The sequence below is a fragment of the Triturus cristatus genome, chromosome 11 (assembly GCF_964204655.1).
Source record: "Triturus cristatus chromosome 11, aTriCri1.1, whole genome shotgun sequence".
Taxonomy (NCBI): Eukaryota; Metazoa; Chordata; class Amphibia; order Caudata; family Salamandridae; genus Triturus; species Triturus cristatus.
Genome location: NC_140594.1, coordinates 1180539636 through 1180561873, shown reverse-complemented (window position 1 = coordinate 1180561873; position 22238 = coordinate 1180539636). Strand labels below are relative to the sequence as shown.

The window sequence follows — 22238 nt, the reverse complement described above, 5'->3', positions numbered from 1 at the left end:
GGCCGACCCTCCCGGTCCGTCTAACACTTTCTTTAAAGGTTGTCTTAAACCTATCATCAATAAGAGTCGAATTGGACTGGTGCAAGGTGTCCCCTATAACTAGGAGACAGCAGATGTCAGGCCAACTTCTCACAGCTATGAAGCATAAAAAGCAGTTTATCAGTTGAAGGCTGTTGACATGTGTTCATCAAAGAGTCTGGGGTCATTCAGAGAGGAGGTAAGTTCTTGTGCAGTGTGTTCTGTACAGCTCCATACAGCTCAGTGGTCCAAGGTCCGCGCTACAAAAGTACATAAAGTATAAATAAACAGTGCTACTAAAATGTGAAGTGATTGGACAAAGCACGCCACAGTGACAAAATGCACCAAGAATTTGATATTTTCTATGCATTTAATGCAGGTCTTCTATCCAATACCTTCTATGTTTCCCCTGGAAGAGTAAGTACAGGTATCTGCCCCGAATTTTAACCTTAAGTAATGACTCTATTTTTGTAATGGACAAGACATGTTTCTTCTCCCAAACTGCTGTCCATGAACTCTACATACACATATCGTAAACTTCCTTAGAGGCAGGTGAGTGTATGGAGGGCAGTGTTAGTACACAAGCTGTCATTGGCTGAAAATAGAGAAGAAACCTGAACCATTATAGATGGCTATTGCCCATTGAAGGGAGAAATTTGCCACAGGGGTGACCCAAGATAGGAGATTTGTGATGAGATGTGTTCCAACCTGCATTAAAGTACAAGCAAAACCCATGAGCTGCTCTCGAAACTGCACTGAGGTCCAAGCGATGATGGGATACGCATGAGCTGATCCCGAACCTGCACTGAGGTCCAAGCGATGATGGGATAAGCATGAGCTGATCCCGAACCTGCACTGAGGTCCAAGCGATGATGGGATACGCATGAGCTGATCCCGAACCTGCACTGAGGTCCAAGCGATGATGGGATACGCATGAGCTGATCCTGAACCTGCACTGCGGTCCAAGCGATTATGTGATATGCATGAGCTGCTCCTGAAACTGCACCGATGTCTGAGCGATGATGGGATAAGAATGAGCTGCTCCAAAAGCTGCATTGAGGTCTAAGCAATTATTGGATACGCATGAGCTGGTCCCGAACCTACACTGAAGTCTAATCGATGATCGAATACTCAAGAGCTGCTCCAAAACCTGCACTGAGGTTTGAGTGATGATGGGATACGCATGAGCTGCTCCTGAAGCTGGACTGAGGTCTGAGTAATGATGGGATATGCATGAGCTGCTCCTGAAGCTGCACTGAGGTCTAAGCGATGATGGGATACGCATGAGCTGCTCCTGAGCCTGCACTGAGGTCTGAGCGATGATGGGATACACATGAGGTGCTCCTGAGCCTGCAATGGGGTCTGAGCGATGATGGGAGACGCATAAACTTCTCATGAGCCTGCACTGAGGTCTGAGCGATGATGGGGTACGCGTGAGCTGCTCCGAAACGAGCACTGAGGTCTAAGCGATGATGGGATACGCATGAGCTGCTCCTGAACCTACACTGAAGTCTAAGCAATGATGGGATACGAATGAGCTGCTCCCAAACCAGCACTGAGGTCTAAGCGATGATGGGATATGCATGAGTTGCTCCCAAACCTGTACTGAGGTCTAAGCGATGATGGGATATGCATGTGCTGCTCACGACCCTGCACTGAGGTCTAAGTGATGATGGGATACGCATGAGCAGCTCCTGAAACTGCACTGAGGTCACAGCCATGACAGGATATGCATGAACTGCTCCCAAGCCTGCACTGAGGTCTAAGCGATGATGGGATACATGTGAACTGCTGCCGAACCTGCACTGTGGTCTAAGCGATGATTAGATACGCATGAGCTGCTCCCGAACCTACACTGAAGTCTGAGAGATGATGAGATACGAATGAACTGCTCCTGAACCTACACTGAGGTCTAAACGATGATGGGATACACATGAGCTGCTCTTGACCCATCACCGTGGTCTAAGTGATGATGCATACGCAGGAGCTGCTCCCAAACCTGTACTGAGGTCTAAACAATGATGGGATACGCATGAGCTGATCCTGCACTGAGGTCTAAGCGATGATTGGATAAGAATGAGCTGCTCCCAAACCTGTACTGAGGTCTAAACAATGATGGGATACGCATGAGCAGCTCCCAAACATGCACTGAGGTCTAAGTGATGATGTGATACGCACTGAAGTCTAAGCGATGATGGGTCACACATGAGCTGCTCCCGAACCTACACTGCGGTCTAAGCGATGATGGGATACATATTACCTGCTCCTAAACCAGCACTGAGGTCTATGCGATGATGGGATATGCATGAGCTGCTCCTAAGCCTGCACTGAGGGCTGAGCGATGATGGAATATGCATTAGCTGCTCCCCAACCTGCACTGAGGTCTAAGCGATGATGGGATACATGAGCTGCCCTCAAACCTGCATTGAGATCTAAGCAATGATGGGATACGCATGAGCTGCTCCTGATCCTGCACGGAGGTCTAAGCGATGATGGGATACTATGCATGAGCTGCTCTTGACCCATCACCGAGGTCTAAGCGATGATTGGATAAGAATGTGCTGCTCCAAAACCTGTACTGAGGTGTAAACAATGATGAAATATGTATGAGCTGCTCCCAAACCTGTACTGAGGTCTAAGCGATGATGGGATACGCATGAGCTGCTCTTGACCCATCACCGAGGTCTAAGCGATGATGGGATACACATGAGCTGCTCTTGACCCATCACCGAGGTCTAAGCGATGATGGGATACGTATGAGCTGCTCTTGACCCATCACTGAGGTCTGAGCGATGATGGGATACATGAGCTGCCCTCAAACCTGCATTGAGATCTAAGCAATGATGGGATACACATGAGCTGCTCTTGACCCATCACCGAGGTCTAAGCGATGATGGGATACACATGAGCTGCTCCCAAACCTGTACTGAAGTCTAAGCGATGATGAAATATGTATGAGCTGCTCCCAAACCTGTACTGAGGTCTAAGCGATGATGGGATACGCATGAGCTGCTCTTGACCCATCACCGAGGTCTAAGCGATGATGGGATACACATGAGCTGCTCTTGACCCATCACCGAGGTCTAAGCGATGATGGGATACGTATGAGCTGCTCTTGACCCATCACTGAGGTCTGAGCGATGATGGGATACATGAGCTGCCCTCAAACCTGCATTGAGATCTAAGCAATGATGGGATACACATGAGCTGCTCTTGACCCATCACCGAGGTCTAAGCGATGATGGGATACGTATGAGCTGCTCTTGACCCATCACCGAGGTCTAAGCGATGATTGGATAAGAATGTGCTGCTCCAAAACCTGTACTGAGGTGTAAACAATGATGGGATACACATGAGCTGCTCCCAAACCTGTACTGAAGTCTAAGCGATGATGAAATATGTATGAGCTGCTCCCAAACCTGTACTGAGGTCTAAGCGATGATGGGATACGCATGAGCTGCTCTTGACCCATCACCGAGGTCTAAGCGATGATGGGCTACGTATGAGCTGCTCTTGACCCATCACTGAGGTCTGAGCGATGATGGGATACGCATGAGCTGCTCTTGACCCATCACCGAGGTCTAAGCGATGATGGGCTACGTATGAGCTGCTCTTGACCCATCACTGAGGTCTGAGCGATGATGGGATATGCATGAGCTGCTCACAAACCTGTACTGAGGTCTGGTTTAAGCAAAGATGGGATATGCATGAGCTGCACCATATCCTGCACTGAGGTCTAAGCGATGATGGGATATGCATGAGCTGCTCCCGAACCAGCATTGAGATCTAAGCAATGATGAGATACACGTGAGCTGCTCCCAAACCTGTACTGAGGTCTGAGCAAAGATGGGATATGCATGAGCTGCTCTTGATCCTGCACTGAGGTCTAAGCGATGATTGGATAAGAATGTGCTGTTTCAAAACCTGTACTGAGGTCTAAACAATGATGGGATACACATGAGCTGCTCCCAAACCTGTACTGAAGTCTAAGCAATGATGGAATATGTATGAGCTGCTCTCAAACCTTTACTGAGGTTTAAGCGATGCTGGGATACAAATGAGCTGCTCCCAAAGCTGTACTGAGGTCTAAGCGATGATGGGATACGCATCAGCTGCTCTTGACCCATCACCGAGGTCTAAGCGATGATGGGATACGCATCAGCTGCTCTTGACCCATCACCGAGGTCTAAGCGATGATGGGATACGCATCAGCTGCTCTTGCCCATCACTGAGGACTGAGCGATGATGGGATATGCATGAGCTGCTCCCGAACCAGCACTGAGGTCTGGTCTAAGCAAAGATGGGATATGAATGAGCTGCTCCTGAACCTACACTGAGGTGTAAGCGACAATGTGATACACATGAGCTGCTCTTGACTGATCACCAAGATCTAAGCGATGATGGGATACGCATGAGCTACTACCAAACCTGTACTGAAGTCTAGACGATGATGGGATATGTATGAGCAGCTCCTGATCCTGCACTGAGGTCTAAGTGATGATGGGATATGCATTAGCTGCTACCGAACCTGCACTGAGGTCTAGGCGATGATGGGATACGCATGAGCTGCTCCCGAACCTGCACTGAGGTCTAAGCGATGATAGGTTACACAAGAGCTGCCCCCAAACCTGCACTGAAGTCCAAGTGATGACGGCATATGCATGATCAGCTCCCAAACATGCACTGAGGTCTAAGCGATGATGGGACACGCACCGAAGTCTAAGCGATGATGGGTCACACGTGAGCTGCTCCTGAAGCTGCACTGAGGTCTAAACGATGATGGGATACATATTAGCTGCTCCTAAACATGCACTGAGGTCTATGCGATGATGGGATACGCACCGAAGTCTAAGCGATGATGGGATACACACTAAAGTCTAAGCGATGATGGGTCATATGTTAGCTGATCCCGAATGATGGGAGATACATGTTAGCTGCTCCTGAACCAGCACTGAGGTCTAAGCGATGATGGGATACGCATGAGCTGCTCCTAAACCAGCACTGAGCGTTGAGCGATGATGGGATACGCATGAGCTGCTCCCAAACCTGCACTGAGGTCTGAGCGATAATGGGATACGCATGAGCTGCTCCCAAACCTGCATAGAGGTCTGAGTGATTATTGGATATGCATGAGCTGCTCCCGAACCTGCATTGAGGTCTAAGCAATGATGCGATACGCATGAGCTGCTCCTGTAGTGAGGTCTAAGCGATGATGGGATATGCATGAGCTGCGTCTGAACCTGCAGTGAGGTCTAAGCGATGATGGGATATGCATGAGCTGCTCCTGAACCTGCACTGAGGTCTAAGCAAAGATGGGATACGCATGAGCTGCTCCTGCACTGAGGTCTAAGCGATGATGGGATACGCATGAGCTGCTCCCAAACCTGCATAGAGGTCTGAGTGATTATTGGATATGCATGAGCTGCTCCCGAACCTGCATTGAGGTCTAAGCAAAGATGGGATACGCATGAGCTGCTCCTGTACTGAGGTCTAAGCGATGATGGGATATGCATGAGCTGCTCCTGAACCTGCACTGAGGTCTAAGCAAAGATGGGATACGCATGAGCTGCTCCTGTACTGAGGTCTAAGCGATGATGGGATATGCATGAGCTGCGTCTGAACCTGCACGGAGGTCTAGGCGATGATGGGATACGCATGAGCTGCTCCCGAACCTGCACTGAGGTCTAAGCGATGATAGGATAGGCATGAGAAGCTCCCGAACCTGCACTGAGTTCTAAACGATAATAGGTTACACATGAGCTGCCCCCAAACCTGCACTGAAGTCCAAGTGATGGCGGAATATGCAAGAGCAGCTCCCAAACATGCACTGAGGTCTAAGCGATGATGGGATACGCACCGAAGTCTAAGGGATGATGGGATACGAATGAGCTACTTTCAAACCTGCACTGAGACCTAAGGGAAGATCAGATACTCATGGGATACTCCAGAATCTGCACTGAAACGTAAGCTTTGATGGGATACACATGAGATTCTCCCAAACCTGCACTGCGGTACAAGGCGAATGGAAGCCACATGAGCTGCCATCAAACCTGTACCGCAGCCTCAGGCTGGATAAGAGACCTGTGAGCTGCCCAGACCCTACACCGTGGCCCGAGGGAGGATGGGAAACTCGCTTATTACCTGTTCATGTCCTGGACACACCTGGGCTAACAAAGTTACAAACAGTAGCCCATGGTCAACAAGAGCATACAGGAAGAATACACAGGCCTACATTTTGAGATGGGAAGTAACTATCAATTCTAAATATAAACTAGAATAGAATCAATCAGATTAATTTTCTCCTCAATAATCCATGGTAGAGAAAATTCACCCAGGGGATTCTAGTCTACATCTAGAGTTTCCTCGAGTCGTTGGGGGACTTTCAGTTGCTCCAAACTCTAAAAGATGTCCAAGGTCTCATGCTGCAGAAAAGGGCAGTGAACCCAGAGCGCGTGATTGGGGGCCGGACCCCATAAAACCAGAGGTATCTCCCTTTTGCCTCCTGCAGCAGAAAGACCGGAAGTGCTGATGGCCAGTTGTGGCCAAGGCCCCGCTTACCCTGCAGGGTGTGTGGATTTCCACTAGCAATGACCGCCTTCATTTTATTTTAGTAATTAATAAAGTGCTTCTCCTACCTCAGAGGGAGTCAGTGTGCTCACCATAAAGCAATCATTTATGGGAAGGGGGGAAAATTAAGCATGGACCAGCAGCTGGGTGATAACCTGTGGAGGGAAACAACTGTAGTGTGGGAACATCAGAGTCTAAATTCTCCTACATTTGGAATTAATTTCTTTTTCGGAGATCTGAAAGTATTCCTGATGTATTTCAGGTACAACATTTGCAGCTTTCTAGGAATACTCATACAGCGCATATAAAAAATAAGACCAACAAACAGTGTCTGAAACTATTAGAAGGTTGGATTTATTTATTTTTTACAAATATTTTGTAAGCATGGCTGGGTTCCCTACTCCAGAATTAGACAGTTTCTTTCATTGGGAGCGATATTTAAAACTTTTGTGAATTAAGGAGCGTGCCTTTATTTGCCCACAGAGGTTTGTCTGTTTTTCCATGATACAGAACTCCTGTGGACGGAGTTTGCTGTTGCTAAATCCTGGAGTTAAAGTCCGAGCAGACATTCCGAGCAGCCCACAAGCCTCCCTCAGGCCAGGGGCGAAAGTCCATCTTCTGATTTTACAAACATTGAGCAAGGATGGCAGCATTTTGCAGGTTTTTATAAATGATTCTAGGACAGGGTGTGAAGGGTGGTGACCTGTGAGCGCTAAACGAGAACTTAGATTGGGGAGGTTTGTAGGGCGCACTGGGGAGACTAGGGAAATATAATTAAAATGAATATATAAAAAGATGCTTGCAAAAAACAGGGAAGGTTTGGCACGTGTAAAACTCTGTGTTTACGTAAAACATTCCCAGCTGACATGACTGGAATATTTTTCCCTTGAGAATAAAAAAAGAAATAGCTCCGTGCATTGAGCGCCTCCTGCGAATATCACTTTGTACAGACCCCCCAGGATTTCGCGATTCACACAGGTCAAAGGTTTGAATTTCAGTTTGTATCCTTCTGCAGAGGATAAAATAAGTGTCATTGACTCAGTTGGCAATAACATCAGCTGCAAGTAAAAAAAAAAAGCTGTGTCAGCCAATGTCATGTCATGGTGGAAACTGCAAGAAGTAAGAGGGGTTGTGTGTGAAATTGCCTCCTTAATCTTTAACGCTTTATATGAAAGGGGAAAATGTATATCACTGTACAGTCATAGCCTACTTTGGTCTCTGTTTGTGGGTAACACCCATACGGCGGCCCCCAGAAGTGGTCTCTGGGCCAGTGTTGGGGAGACTGGTGTCTTAGGGGGTTGAAGAACGGCGGCAGCGGTATTTTGCCACCTTAGAGAGTGGTAAATGGTTCCTTGCTTAGCAGCAACCACAATCCTAGTCCGGGTAAAACACAAGCAAACCCAAAATGACCCTGTGCTCAAACCTTTGGCAGCTTGGCATTGAGCAGTCAAGTTTAACTTCGAGGCACTGTGTAAAGTAGTTGTGCAACACTTCAAACAGTAAAAAAGTGAAAACGCCACACAAAAAGGATCCCACACCAGGTTTGAAAAATAGCACCTAATTGAATAAATAGAACGAGACCAGAATGACAAAATTCCAATTAGTAGACCTGATGATGTAGAATTTTAAAGTTTATAGTATAAAATAGTTTCAAAAAGCACAAGGCGCTACTGGGGATATCTGATTGCACCAGACAGGGACAAGGTCACAAGTTCAGGCTGACTGTGATGGAGCATGGGCTGGCTACAGGTAACCAGTTAGGCCCGCTGAACAGAGTATCTTAAATCCTGGTTGTGGAGCGTTGCGTGGATCTGGATCGTAGATGGGCCAAGAATCCGAAGTGATACGTTGGTCCTGGGATGCAGCAAGGCTGCGGTGTGAGGTCCTGTTGCATTATCGCCAAAAATCCCATCAGCTGGGCTTAAAATGTGCAGTCCGGTGTCAGGGATCTGGAGCTGTGATGCGGAGTCCGTCATCTAGACTGCTATCGACAAGAGATGCGAGAACCTGGGCTTTGGATGCACCGTGCCACTGGGGCGATGCATTGGTTCTGAGATGCTGCCATGGGCGATGCAGACTTTTCCAACCACCCAATCCACACAGCAGTCGCAAATAATCGGTTTCGCTAAGGAATGTGCTGCTCAGTCGAGGAGTTGCGTCTGTTCTACTTGGGGATGCACCTCTCAGCAGAGAAGATGCATCGGTTCTGCTGGCAAACATCTTAGGCCCAACTCAAAGGATCCAGGACTGGGGGGGGCAACACTTGGCAGGCCAGACTCACAGATGGCAGGATCCAGGTGCAAGTGCAAGTTGTCCCTGAGGATTCACATCAGGTGGCCAGCCAACTAGCCCTTGGAGTCACTCTGGGTTCAGCAGGTCAGCACAGCAAACCAGGAGTCCGGCAGAGTGCAGACCAGCAGAGTTGGAGTCCTTCAGCAGCACAGCAGATAGTCCTTTTTCCTGGCAGAGTATCCACAGGTCCAGAAGTGTACTGAAGTGTTGGCATCTGAGGTCCTTCTTTTACAAACAGTTGTGCCTTTAAAGTGGGGAGAGACTTTTAGAGACTTGCCTTTGAAGTGCACAGATGCCCTGCCTTCTCTGCCCTGGCTCTAGACTAACTACAGGAGGTATGCAGCCCTTTGTGTAGGCACAGGACACAACCTATTCAGGTGTAACTGAGGCTGGACCCAGCTCTTCCCTCCCATACTACCAGTTATGGCTGATCCAGTCACACCTAAGCTTCTATTGTGCTGTCTAGGAGGAATATACAAAGCCCAACTACACCCAGTCATGTGACCAGAGGCAGGCTGCAGACACCAAATGACTAAGGCAAGAAAATGCCAATTTTCTAAATGTGCCATTTTCAGAATTGCAATCTGAAATCTGGCCTGGGATTTTAAATTAGGAGACACCAAATTTGAACCAGTTATATCTTCCCCTTTGGAAATTACACTTATAAAATGAAATAAGGTAATCCCAATGTTATCCAATGGGAGATATATGCCTTGTAGTAGTGAAAAATGCCTTCAAGAGTTTTTCACTACCAGGACATGTAACACTTAAAAGTACACACCCAACTTTTTAAATTGCACCCTGCCCTTGGGGGCCGTCTAGGGTCTACCTTAGTGGTGACATATGTATTAAAAAGGAAAGTTGAGGTCTGGTATAAGGTTTAATTTGCTAGGTCGACATGGCCGGTTAAACTGCGCACACTGGCTCTGCAATGGCAGGTCTGAGACATGGTTAGAGGGCTACTTATGTGGGTGGCACAATCAGTGCTGCAGACCCAATAGTGGCATTTATGTACAGGCCCTAGGCACACATAGTGCACTTTACTAGGTACTTACAAGAAAATTAAATATCCCAATTGTACATAAACCAATGCTACCATGTTGTAGGGAAAGAGCACATGCACCTTAGCTCTGGTTAGCAGTGGGGAAGTGAAAAGAGTCCTAAGGCCGACTAAGACTAATTCAGCAAAAAAGTGGAAGGGGGAAGACAAAAGGTTTGGAGGTGACCCTGCAAAAAGGGTCATTTCTAACATGTGCTGTGATTCAGGGGCATTTGTTGACATCTCTAAAGTAAACAACAGAACATAAACACAGTAACATACACAAAGCAACATAACAACACAATCAAAAGATCTCCGTGCACAACACAACAAACTAGTCAAAACACGGATGTAACACAACATCCACCTGCTAAAGGCTCCAGCAGAGCTCAACCCTGAGCCAGGCTCTGGCTCAGCTTGAAGTTCTGTTGGAACCTCGGGCCCTCGAAGGGAAAAGCTTTCATGTAGCTTCCGCCTGCCTCCTTCGCTGTCCTACTCTCATGCATGAAGAGGCGATAACAAAGCATTAACATTTGAGGTGAGAAGAAGAGACAAATCAATACCCATTGAGGGGCTGCTTTGTGCAAAGAGACCCAAGAAAACTTACATTAATCAGGGCTTCCCTGCTTAACCAAATTGTGTGATCTTAGGCAAACATTTTATATTACTGATCCTCCTAGTTCTTGACTATGAGAAATGAAAGCACCTTCAAATACCCGTGTTGTGAATACCACTTGTACAAAAACATATTGTGTTTGATTTAATAGACTATAATGTTGCTCCATCTATAAGAATCTGGGCCACATTCAGGGTTCATGTGACCACTGTTTAGCCTTGTATATTACGAATGGCACTGTCGCCACGGCGAGGGTGGGGCCTTAATGAATACTTCTCAGTGCCCTGCTGTAATGGACGTATGAATGCCAAAGCTTCTACATGTGAAAGAAATACACTTTTTGTTAAGTGCGATTTGACTTTATCGTATTTTATTTTAGTTTACATGGCTAACATTTTCAGGGCTCGGCTTGTACTCAGGTTCTGAGAGCCAAGCCAGACCCTTGGCTCTGGCTTGGCTTGCCCTATTAATTTGTTGGCACGCCCACCTCTAATCCACAGCTAAACACAACATCACATGGTAATAATGCCTGTATAAAACTATAAAATATATGCTTGTCTCATATTAGCACCTGTTGAAATCTGCTATCATAATATGTATTAAAAGGTACTTGTGTGATACACTACCTTATTTACTACAAAGTACATGAAATAGAATCAGTCAAAAATGTTTTATGATCGGCCCATGGTGTGTTTCAATCAGTTTTATCTGTAGCATTCAATGCACACAGTGGTGCACTGTTGAATGTGGGCACTTTATTTATGTGTGTACTAATGCATGTTATTCATTAAGTACAAACTGCATTATCCTGTCTATACAGGCAGTGTCAGAGTTTGGAGGGCACCCGTAGACTCCGCCCCGGCTTCCTTTCTGTAGCCGCATCCCTAAGCCTGGCACCTGCTGGTGCTCTCCTTTCCAGGGGTAACCCCCTGGTACAAAGATGTATTTCATGTTGACTGGAGCCACACAGGCGCCACTGATGCTGCCAGTCACAAAGGGAAGCCACAGTGAACACATGCAGGCAGGGTTGTGCACCTCCACTCCCAGCATGATGGTGAGAGGTCTTGCTCCAGATGCTGTACCTTAGAGAAAGTGGAAAGGGAGCACCACGGTTGGAGGAGACAGTAAGCAAAAAAAGAAGTTAGCATTGCTGCAAGGCCTTGTGGCATGCATGCATGTCTGTGTGTGTGAACATATGTGTGTGTTTCTGCATTTCTGTGTGTCAGAGAAGCAGCAAGCTTGTGTTTGAGTGCACATGGTGTTTGAAGTGTCCTTTGGCCCTCTACTGTCCCTTCCCCATGACTAGGGACGCTAGAATTCTGCAATTCTGTGACAGCTTTTCACATAAATAAAGGGGCATATTTACAAGCAAAGTGGTGGAGTGCGGCGTTAAGCCAAGAAAGCAAGCGCCACGCTCCGTCACTTTTGAATTTTAGGAATGCGCCGTATTTACAAAAATGCAGCACACCTCTGCATTTCCCATAGCACTGGAGCTAAAGAAGCAGCCTAGCGCCAGCACAGGCACCCTTGCGCCATGTTGCAAGGGTGCCTGCACTGCAGGGTGATTGTATATGTGCAGGAAGGGACACCTTCCTGCACAAAAACACTCTTTACAGGCAATTTGCTGTTTCTATGCGTGATGCACAACACAGCACACGTGGAAAGAGCTAAATATGAGGCGAAATGAAGCATTTCTCCTCGTATCACCTGCTTAAGACCAGGGTCTTATCTTTTGCTCTGCCCCATACCTTGAAAATCTGGGGCAGCGTCAAAGAGCAATGGGTGTTGTGGCGGAACGCCCACTGCAAAACCCATTGCACACCCTTTCACGTTAAGTGGCTTAAAACCGCCTTGTAAATAAGGCGAAGCCCGTATCGCCACCACAACAAAACGAAAAAGTGACATTCTGGTGGCGATATGGGCTTGTAAATATGCCTCAAAGTTTTGCCATATTTGCCACATATTCCATCGTTTGCTGTATAATTTGTATATTTTAACAACAAAAATTGTTTCTAGCTCAAGCGATCTAAAGTTACTAAAAATGTGGCGGTATGGCATGTTGGGAGAACCTTCGTGGAGATTAACTTGTGATCTCTCAGTTGCTTATTTATCTATTTGGTTGTTAAACTGGTATTAATCAGGTGACATTTTTGCCCGAACAGTGTTACCAAGTTGAAAAAATTACGAAAGGATGAAGTAATACTATCAAAAAATGAGCTGCATTATGCCGCATAATTTGCCTTTTCCTGCCGCATAATTTAGTCAACCCTGCTGCCTAATTTGGTGCTCACCTGGCACATAATTCCAGTGGCCTGCCAATGACATCTGGTTCAAGGAAGTTGGGTCACAAACACCTTTGACGGATTAAAGCAAGGCTGTGTGTTGGCTCCCCTTCTCTTCAACCTATTCATGGCCGGCCTAACAGTAAGCCTTGACCTGATCAACGCACATCCTCCCCGGCTGGGCATGCTTCGTGTAACACATCTATCCTATGCCGACGATGTGGTCCTGCTAAGCCAGACAAGAATAGGCCTGCAACGCCTTCTGTAGGAGTTGACACGCTACACAAAGCAGAACTTGCTAGAAATAAATAGCACCAAAACAAAAACCATGGTCATAACCCGACGCCATAAATTACCACCAACCTTTTTAATAGAAAACGTAAAACTGGAAGCGGTTGGAAGCTACAAGTATCTTGGGATACTGTTGGACAAGCGTCTTAATTTCCAGGCACAATTCATCAGCATGAAAAAGAAGGGCATGGCCTTAATGCATGCCTTTATGAGCCTAGTAACTGAACTTAAAGGTCCCTTGGTTTCGCCTCTGCTAACGATAATGAAAGCTAAATTAATCCCAACGATAGCTTACGGGAGCGTACTGCATCATGGCAAGAGTGCACAACTTTTGGATACAGTGCAAATGAAAATCTATACGCATGTCTTTGCGCTACCAAATAACGCATCACCGGCCCAAGTAAGACTGGAATTCGGCCTGAAATCTCAAGTGCTGTTGAGAAAGTATGAGACCATAAAATTCTGGTACGATGTCTGGATGAATCAAGAGATCACGCTCTATCGAGCCATGTGGGAAACAATCACTAAAAATCCAAACTTAAATCACGCCAAGTATCTTAAAACGTCAATAGAGTCAACAAATTTGGCTGGCCTCTGGGAAACTAAGCTCCCAGTACCTTCATTCAAACAGTTGGTTAGGAAGGCAGCCATCAGACACTCATTGTTGGACGACAAAATAGCTTTTAGCCACCGGTCACATGCCTGGATGACAATTCATTCTTACAAAAAATTAGTGCCGGCCGTCTTTTTGGACCTTGCATTTCCGCCTTTTATTAAACGCAAATACCTTAATATAAGGTTGGGTAATTTGCCAAATAATGCTGAGCATCCAAAGTGGAAGCCCCAAGAAAGTGAAGGGTGCGGGTTATGTGGCGCAGCAAAACAAGACTTTATCCACCTAATCTGTATTTGCCCGGCTCTCGCACAGGAACGTCGGAATTGGTTGAAAACCAAGTTCAAGGAGCATGGAATACGTACATGTCGGTCCGCTGTTATACAAATCTTATGTACAGTAGACCCACAATTTATTTGCAGGACAATTAAATTCATTGAACATTTTGAGAAAAAGCAAAAAACATTAGCAAATTGTTGAATTTGGAACATGCTATTCCATACAGCAGAATGACATCTGTTTTTACCTTCACAGTAGTGTAAACTTTTTGTGTTTTAACATATTGTCGTATTTATATTTTGTAATGGTTTTTATTAACTATACAATAAAGTATTTACCATTTGGGTCACAAACAGATTGCTCCAATATGTGAGTGAGCCCAGTGACACAAATCAAACTACAGGCCTGCCTCAAACACCCCCATTTTAAGAAAGTGAGACGGCAAGCTGCCTCAGCACTTCTTGAAATCTAACAACAATTTACATGGCAGAGAATGTGGCTTCAGACCTGGGAGGGCTGAACACCTGCAGTCCTCTCCCTCAACGCTGGGTAACCGGAAGTGTGACCTCACTTGACCTTTCTGCAGGATACAGTATTGCAGATCACAGGAGTCTTAGACTGGGATGCACAGGACATCACTGCAATGGTGTCACCCTTTCCTTTTCAAACCACAGTCAGCAAACTCAAAGTCAACAACTCACGGGGTCTCTCAAATGATATTCAATGCATATCCGGTTAAGTGCATGCATGTCAATTCACCAAAATACCAGGGGTAGCAGAAGTGACATCACACGCCCTTTGACCTCCACATACACAGACATTCACACTTCCACGCACACACACTTTCACATAAACACGCTCACCAGCAAGCACACACACAACATACATTTACAAAGCAATTTTATACCTGCTTCAGGTGCCAAGGAAGGTAATATTTCAGCTAACTGAACTCCATTGTTATGTTATTACACTAATAGTGAAAAATTTGATATATATATATATACATTATCCACTAATAGTGTAATAAAAAATTGACAGTACAAAGAAGAAGAGGGCATCCCCAACTGACATCCATAAGTACGAGCTGCCTATACGCTCCTGGTACTGATTTTGCCACCTTTGAGGTCAGGGGTTGCAAAGGAAGTGCAAGGGGTCACAAGGGGCAGGCCAGGGATTGCAACTGTGACCCTTGGCAACCCTTAAATGACGTCCATGGTTAGTTGAACCCAGGGCCGGATTGGGAACCGGAACCGAAACCGGCCCTGGGAAACTGCTTGGCCGGCCCCTAGGGGACAATAGGGGGTGCTGCCGAGCTGTTTGCAAGAATAGAATAGAATAGAAAGGATTTTTATATAGCGCATGGCTACCCGGAAGCATCCCAGCGCTGTATGAACACTAGGGTCGGAACTGCCTTTTAAGGAAAGAGCCAGGGTTTGAGCTGTTTCGAAAGACAGGATGATTTGGTTGTTTCCGCAGTTGCCGCGGAAGGCTGTTCCACAGCTTGCAGGCGTTATAGGAGAAACGACGACCTCCACTTCTGGACTTTCTTATCCTTGGTACCACTGCAAGGTGCAGCTCATCCGAACGGAGGCTTCTAGGGGCCTTATAAGGGCGGATCAAGGTTTCGATGATAGGCGGCCCATTACCCCCTAAGGACTTATGGACAACGCACAAGGCCTTGAAGTGGATTCTTTCTTGTACTGGTAACCAATGGAGCATGTGTAGTGCCGGTTTTGCGGAGCTTCGTTTCTGGGTTCCAGTAAGCAGCCTTGCTGCAGAATTATGTACGGCCTGTAATTTTGAAATTACATAAAGGGGAGCGCCCAGGTAGAGAGCATTACTATAATCTATCTTTGTTAGGATAAGCGCTTGAACCAATATTTTTTTGGCTTGTTCTGGTAGTAAAGGCAGAAGTTTATGAATCCTTTTTAAAAAGCCAAAACAAAGTGCAGTGATTTTTCTGGCTTGGACTTTGAAGGAGAGATCTTGATCCAGCCAAACACCCAGACTTTTTATTTCTGTTTTCGGAGTGGGTGTTGGGCCCATGCAGGCTGGCCACATGGTGTTATCTTTAAAAGTAAGCTGGCTACCAAGTAGCATAAGTTCAGACTTATCGGTATTAAGTTTTAATTGGGAAAGACTCATCCAATTAGTAACTTCCTCCAGGAAGTGGTGGAGATTCAGGGCTGTATGGTTGGCCTGAGTCAGGGCTACCACCAACTGGGTGTCGTCGGCGTATGTAACTATATGAGTCCCAAAGGGGGTGACCGTCTCCGCCAATGGGTGCATATAAACGTTAAAAAGGGTGGGGCTCAACGACGAGCCTTGTGGAACTCCACATTTGAGGGGGACTGATTAAGACAAAGTGTTACCTGAAAACACCTATCCTCCAGAAAAGAATTGAGCCAAGATAGCACATTGCCGGACACGCCTAGATTCTTTAGACGGTGAGTCAGAATCTGATGGTTCACCGTGTCGAAGGCCGCACTTAGGTCGAGGAGCATGATGGCAGCTGTGCCTCCTAAGTCGACAATCTTCCTAGCTTCCTCCACCACCGCCAGTAAGGCGGTCTCAGTGCCCTGGCGTGGGCGAAAACCTGTTTGTGAGGGATGGAGCAGGTGATTTGCTTCCAGGAATGTAGATAGGGTATGGTTGACTATTTTCTCTGCAATTTTGCCAATTGCCGGGAGTAACGAGATAGGGCGATAATTGCCCAAATCTGCCGGGTCCAGGTGTGGTTTTTTAAGGGGACCTTTTACCTTAGCTTTCTTCCAGTCAAGGGGGACAACCCCTAGTGAAAGGGACAAGTTGATCCAACAGGTCATACTGGGAGCCTCCGTAGATGCTGCCAGCTTTAAAACGTTGAGAGGAGCCGGGTCCAGTGGTGATCCTGACTTAACCTTCATTAAAGTGGCTAAAAACGACTCCTGAGTCAGCGCTGTGAAGGTCTCCAACTTGTGTTTATCTCCAGATTGGCCCGTGGCAGTCGGTTCGAATGTATCGATATCTATTTGGGGGAGATATTTAAGAATGTTGAGAGCCTTGGAGGCAAAGAATTCTGCCAATTCCTTACAGTGGTCACCTGACGGGTCGGGGGCTGCCGGGGGATCTGGGCCTTTAAGAAGTTTTTTTGCAATCAAGAAAGTCTCTCTGGAGGAATTGGCTGCCCCCGAGATCTTTTCTGCATAGTAGGAGGCTTGAGCACGTTTTATTTCAGCCAGTTTCGGACGATTTTGTTACACGGGCGGCCTATATTGCAGGCCCCTGGTAACAAAAACGGCCCCCAGGGGACCAAAACCGGCCCTCACCCTGGCGGCCCACCAGGGAAATGCCCGGTGCCGCTACAGCCAGTCCGGCCTTGGTTGAACCCCTCAAATCAGGATCCAGTAGTAAGTACATGTGTAAAACACAACTACCACTGGATTAAGGAGAGGTATTGTGGTTTGCAAGGAACAACAACTGGAATCCTGAGAAGCGTCAACATCGCGCCAAGCAGTCTCACGTAAAGGGGTCGAGGGAGCTGGGGAAGCCGTAGGTGCGACAAAGGGCTTTCTTTTACTCACAAGGCCATCACAAGAGGAACACAGCCGTGCTCTTTGCTCTGGGCCCGAGGATTTTGAGTGCCCTGTGCTCATATTACAATGTGCATTTGAATAGAAAGCTTGACTTATTCCTTTGTGATTCAGCTAAATCACCAGCACTGCTAATTGGCACCAAATACTGTGTTTTTCCCTTTCCCACTATACGCATTTCCTTAATTATGAACTGCTCCCTGAATCAAAAGCCCTGCGCATTTTTTGCCCTCTGCCCCATAATAGCATCTGACCAGGGCCAGCTTTAGTGCTGGTGTTGCCTGGGGTGACAATCTTTTTTTGTGCCACCCCTCCCCATGACTGCCTCCTCAGATTCCCTCACTACCATCCAGCAAAAATGCCCCTCATCTCTCCTTAGCCCCTCTCTCACATACATTTAATTTGTTTTAAAGCACTGGTAAAGGCTGGGTTCACTAATCACTCAGCTCTCTACATAAAATACAGATCTCTTCTATGCGGCAGGCATATTAACCCGCTGAGCTACTTTATGGGGAGTCAAAGCTGCCACTAGACAAAACTCTGATCCCTCGCTCTGTAGTAGGAGCAATAATCACAAGAGTTATCTTGACATTTTTATTGCTGGATGAACAAGGATCTCTGCAGCAGGTGCTTTTTTATTCACAAGTTATTGCTAAACACAGAGCCTTCCCTGAAGATACTGGTCCTTCTCCAGGTCAGCACCCGGTGCGGCTGCACTTGTCGCACCACCCTAAAGCCGGCCCTGCATCTGACATGCTGTTTGCACAGAAAATCACAGCAACAGTAAAAAGCAACAACACCAACTCTAGACACACAAAAGGGATCCTGGTCTCTGTCAGCTACGGCACGGGCTTGAAGGCACCAGGGCCCTGGTCCTCTCAGATTGATGATCCAGCAAGATCTACTTAGGAGCTCATAACAAGGGCACCTCTAAACTCCAAGGATATAACACCATGCAGTAAGGCTCCGCGTCGACCGAAGATGGGTGAGCACATCACCCCAGCTCTGGAGGAATTCCACTGGCTCCCAACGGCCCTGGGGATCACTTTCTGAGTACTATGGACCATCTTCAAATCAAAGAAAGGTGCGGGCCGAGCTACCCCCAAAGGTGACTTCGCACTACAAGCCCACTCGCAACCTCTGATCAAGCAAAGCCCAACTGATGCTCAAACCAGATTCACCCACAAGTTTCAGAGGACGAACAATCCGAACTCTAGGCTCACATCTATGGAAGTCACCAAGGCCGGCCATGAGGAACCAGTCAAGATCGCTGTTGGTAAAAACGTGGAATGAGCCTCTGCAGGGAGGCATTCTGTCCATGGTAGCTGTCCTTGGGACCACCTCCTCCTCTCTTACAAGACAGGCCCTCAAAGGACAATATGTCCCTGGAGGCTGCAGACAATAGACACAACCTGGAAGAACCCCAGGACCCGACCACCTTCAACAACCGCCTTCCAGGATGTAAAGTTCTAACTTGCAAATGTTTGACTGGTTAAGAGGTAGCAGTGCAGAGTGGCTCTGTGCCACAAGGCAGCACCATACACATCTATAAACTAAATTAAAATAAGTGACAAAAGCAAACAGGTCCACCAGTGTGCAGGGGATAGCTCTGGCATGTTGGGACCATCCGTGGAATGATGCTGGCCCCACCCGCTATAGGGTGTGCATCTTTCGACATAACTGTGGGAACTCAAGGCATGTTGTGTCTACCATAGACATGGCGATGTCCACTCCTGCCACAATGCGGGGAAAGGCATAATGGCGGCAGTTCTTTGCATACAGTGGACATCCTTGGCATGCTAGTGTCTATCCTGGCATAATGCCAGTCACCCTCACCATACCATGGCACCATTGGCATTATCCCATTTCATGATAGTCACCATTCTAGTGATATTGTAGGCATTCCTGGCATAATTGTGGCATCCTCCGGGCACTATTCTCAGCATCCTTGGCATAGCGTGTGGACTTTCTTTGTTTTACGGTTTGTTTCAAAGCTTGCTGGGCTGGTGTTTTAGTTCTCCAGGCTGGCAGGGTCTCTGTTTTCATTTCCTAAGCTTGTGATTCTGAAGCCATGCCACACTGCAAGCTTAGGGGTAAAAACCAGGTGATGGGCTGACGAGGCACTGACGAGGCGGGTTGGACAGAGATGCCCGTGTTTTCATGCATTAGTGCATTAACACCAGACAGATTGGATTTGCCTTTGCTTGTTTAATTCATTTTCAGACTCTTAGCTGTGATTTTCTCGAGGTGCAAGAGTCCACCGGGGCAGAAAAGAGCTTTGTGACTCAGACGTTAATGTTTTAAAGGCTACTTAGGGTGATGATGCTCAGGTGAGGGGTGCGGGGAAAGTGAATGGGGTGCTCAGACAGTCCTCTGACCTGTTCCCAGGAGAAAGGCTCTCACCCTCTGTGTGAGACATGAGGTGTCTGGGAATGCCGGTGAATGCATATCCCTTCGTCACAGCCCCCACCTCTCAAGAGCCTGCCTTTGTGAATGAGCGTCTGACATCCGGGCCATTCACTCCCTCCCAAAGACCCTCCGCCCCTCCCCCTGGAGCTGCACCTATTCAGATATGGGCTCCCTCCTCGTCTGCCTCACAGAGGAATCTTTCACAACACACTTCAGCCAGACACAGCCAGGCTCAGCAGGGCCCTCGCCTTCATGCACTTTTCTGGCGGGCAAACAGCTCTGCCTTTCATCCCATGCAAGTCGATAAAATGAGTACTATTGAGATGGCCTATTCAAAGTCCACAGAACATCAACACTGCAGATCAGCACCTCATGGCATTATTGTAAAGTTCTAAACTGTGAAGCCGCAGGGCTGGACACCTGCTCTTTTTACTGTGTATGCCCAGCCGGGAGCTGGTACGGAAGTCTTGGGCCGTGTTTGCTCCTTGAGCTGTGAGCGATCTCAAATCGTAAATTAAAGATTGGAAAAGTTTCGGATGGAAAATGTAGAAATGCCAAAAAGTTCGAAACAAATAATTCGAAAAAGAGCAGTCTTTAAGAGACATAATAAGTTTGGAATGCAAAAGTTATCTATTTTTCTAAATAAAGCACGAATTACCATATGATAAAACATTCTACCATTCACCCCATCCCTTCCTCGAACCCTAAAACATTCTCTCACCCCCTCCCAAACCATAATCGTACACAAGATGTAAAGCGAACTCGTGCCTTTTGGCAAAATTTGGCCCTCTCTCCTCGGACAAGAGGAGGGGGCGATGCGAATAAAGAGAATATGTAAACGGCATATAAACATAGCGCACACCACAGAGTACACAGTCACGGCGCTTTAGTCTGTTTCTAGGGTGCACAAAATCCTATCCATTCAGTTCATTCATTAACAGCGGGACAACTCAAACCCTGCAATCAGAAGGAGGGTCAACAGATAATTAAAGTAACATGTGCCTACTAATATGGATTGAAGCCTGGAGACGTTGGACAACCCTTCTATTTTGTTACCACCGCAAGTAATATTTCGTGCCATTAGCGAACTCAGTGGTAGTCGGTGTCGACCTCGGACGAATGACAGGCTGAGTCGCCGCATTGAAATCGTGGACCCAGTGAGCGCAAAGATAACACTTAGCTCTGCTACAGGCGCCTTGACCAAACGAGCTATTGCAAGGTTAGACCAGTTTTTGTTGTCAATCACAGTGGTGCATCATGAAACCTGCTGGTATTGAGCTGAGCAACCACAGACCTACCTGTCTCATCATTCTGACGCTTGCAGCCCTCCAGTTTTAATGGTAATGGCAGGACTACAAGTACCACAATGCACAGGGGGGGAGGGGAAGAGGACTGGGTGCACCAGTCACACCTGAGATAAGATCTCGACGGTGCCCGTTTCGGATTCGTCTAAATGCACAATATTGCACACAACCGTGGAGCTCACCTCATCTCGCCCGCCTCCTCCTCAGCCGTCCTCCAGGGGCTCCCAGCTTTGTTCAGAGGGCTGTGTGACTGTCCTTCTGTCTGGGGCTGGCAGTTCCCAGGCAGGGTACGCCCCCTCCCGCTCCCAGGAGCTGACAGGACAAGGAGGCGTCCTCCCTCGCTGCCCCCCTCCATCACCCACCCCCTGTATCACCCTCCCAGCTCCGCCCCCCCTCCCGGTCCAGTCTGTCCCGGCGGAGCTGGTCGATGCCTGGCACGCGCTTCGGACACACCACGGGATTCCGGGCAGAACCTTCTCGCTTTTTGAAATAGGCAGATAATGTTTCATAGTCCGTTTCCAAAATCTTTTTTTTTGTTTCTGAACTTTATACATTTAAGTTCTCTAGTGGCATTGGGGTAGTTTTTTTTAGCAGACCACATGAGTTGGGAACACTCACTGAGTCAGTGAGCAAACAAACTCTCTTGCAGTGGTTAATTTGTAAAATATATATGTGCCAGGGCTCTCGGCAGGAGGCCACTGAAGCTTGCAACACACATTGCCCTGCCAGCGCTGCAATGATAGTAACAGCACAACTACTCACCATCACACCCTAAAAGTGTGACAATTCGGAATATTCCAGACCCCAAAGCAGTAAGAATGGCTGGGGCGGCATGTATTAGTAATTTTTTTTATGTATATTGAATTAATAATTTACTGTTGTTGTGGTCATCTCTAAATTAGCCAAACAGCGGCACCTTGTGGTAGACTGTCACAAGTGCTGGTACCGAGCACTGG

At 47.2% G+C, this 22238-nt stretch overlaps 1 protein-coding gene across 2 annotated transcripts in view; it reads right to left on the bottom strand.

The window, feature by feature from the left end:
* Positions 1-21582, bottom strand: part of MASP1 (MBL associated serine protease 1) — a 322051-nt gene extending 300469 nt beyond the window's left edge. For both annotated transcript variants that reach the window (XM_085635902.1, XM_085635901.1), the window contains exon 1: positions 21465-21582. In XM_085635902.1, the coding sequence (XP_085492028.1) occupies positions 21465-21469 (5 nt within the window). In that variant the 5' untranslated portion in view covers positions 21470-21582. The remainder of the gene's footprint in view (positions 1-21464) is intronic.
* Positions 21583-22238: the final 656 nt, after the last annotated feature.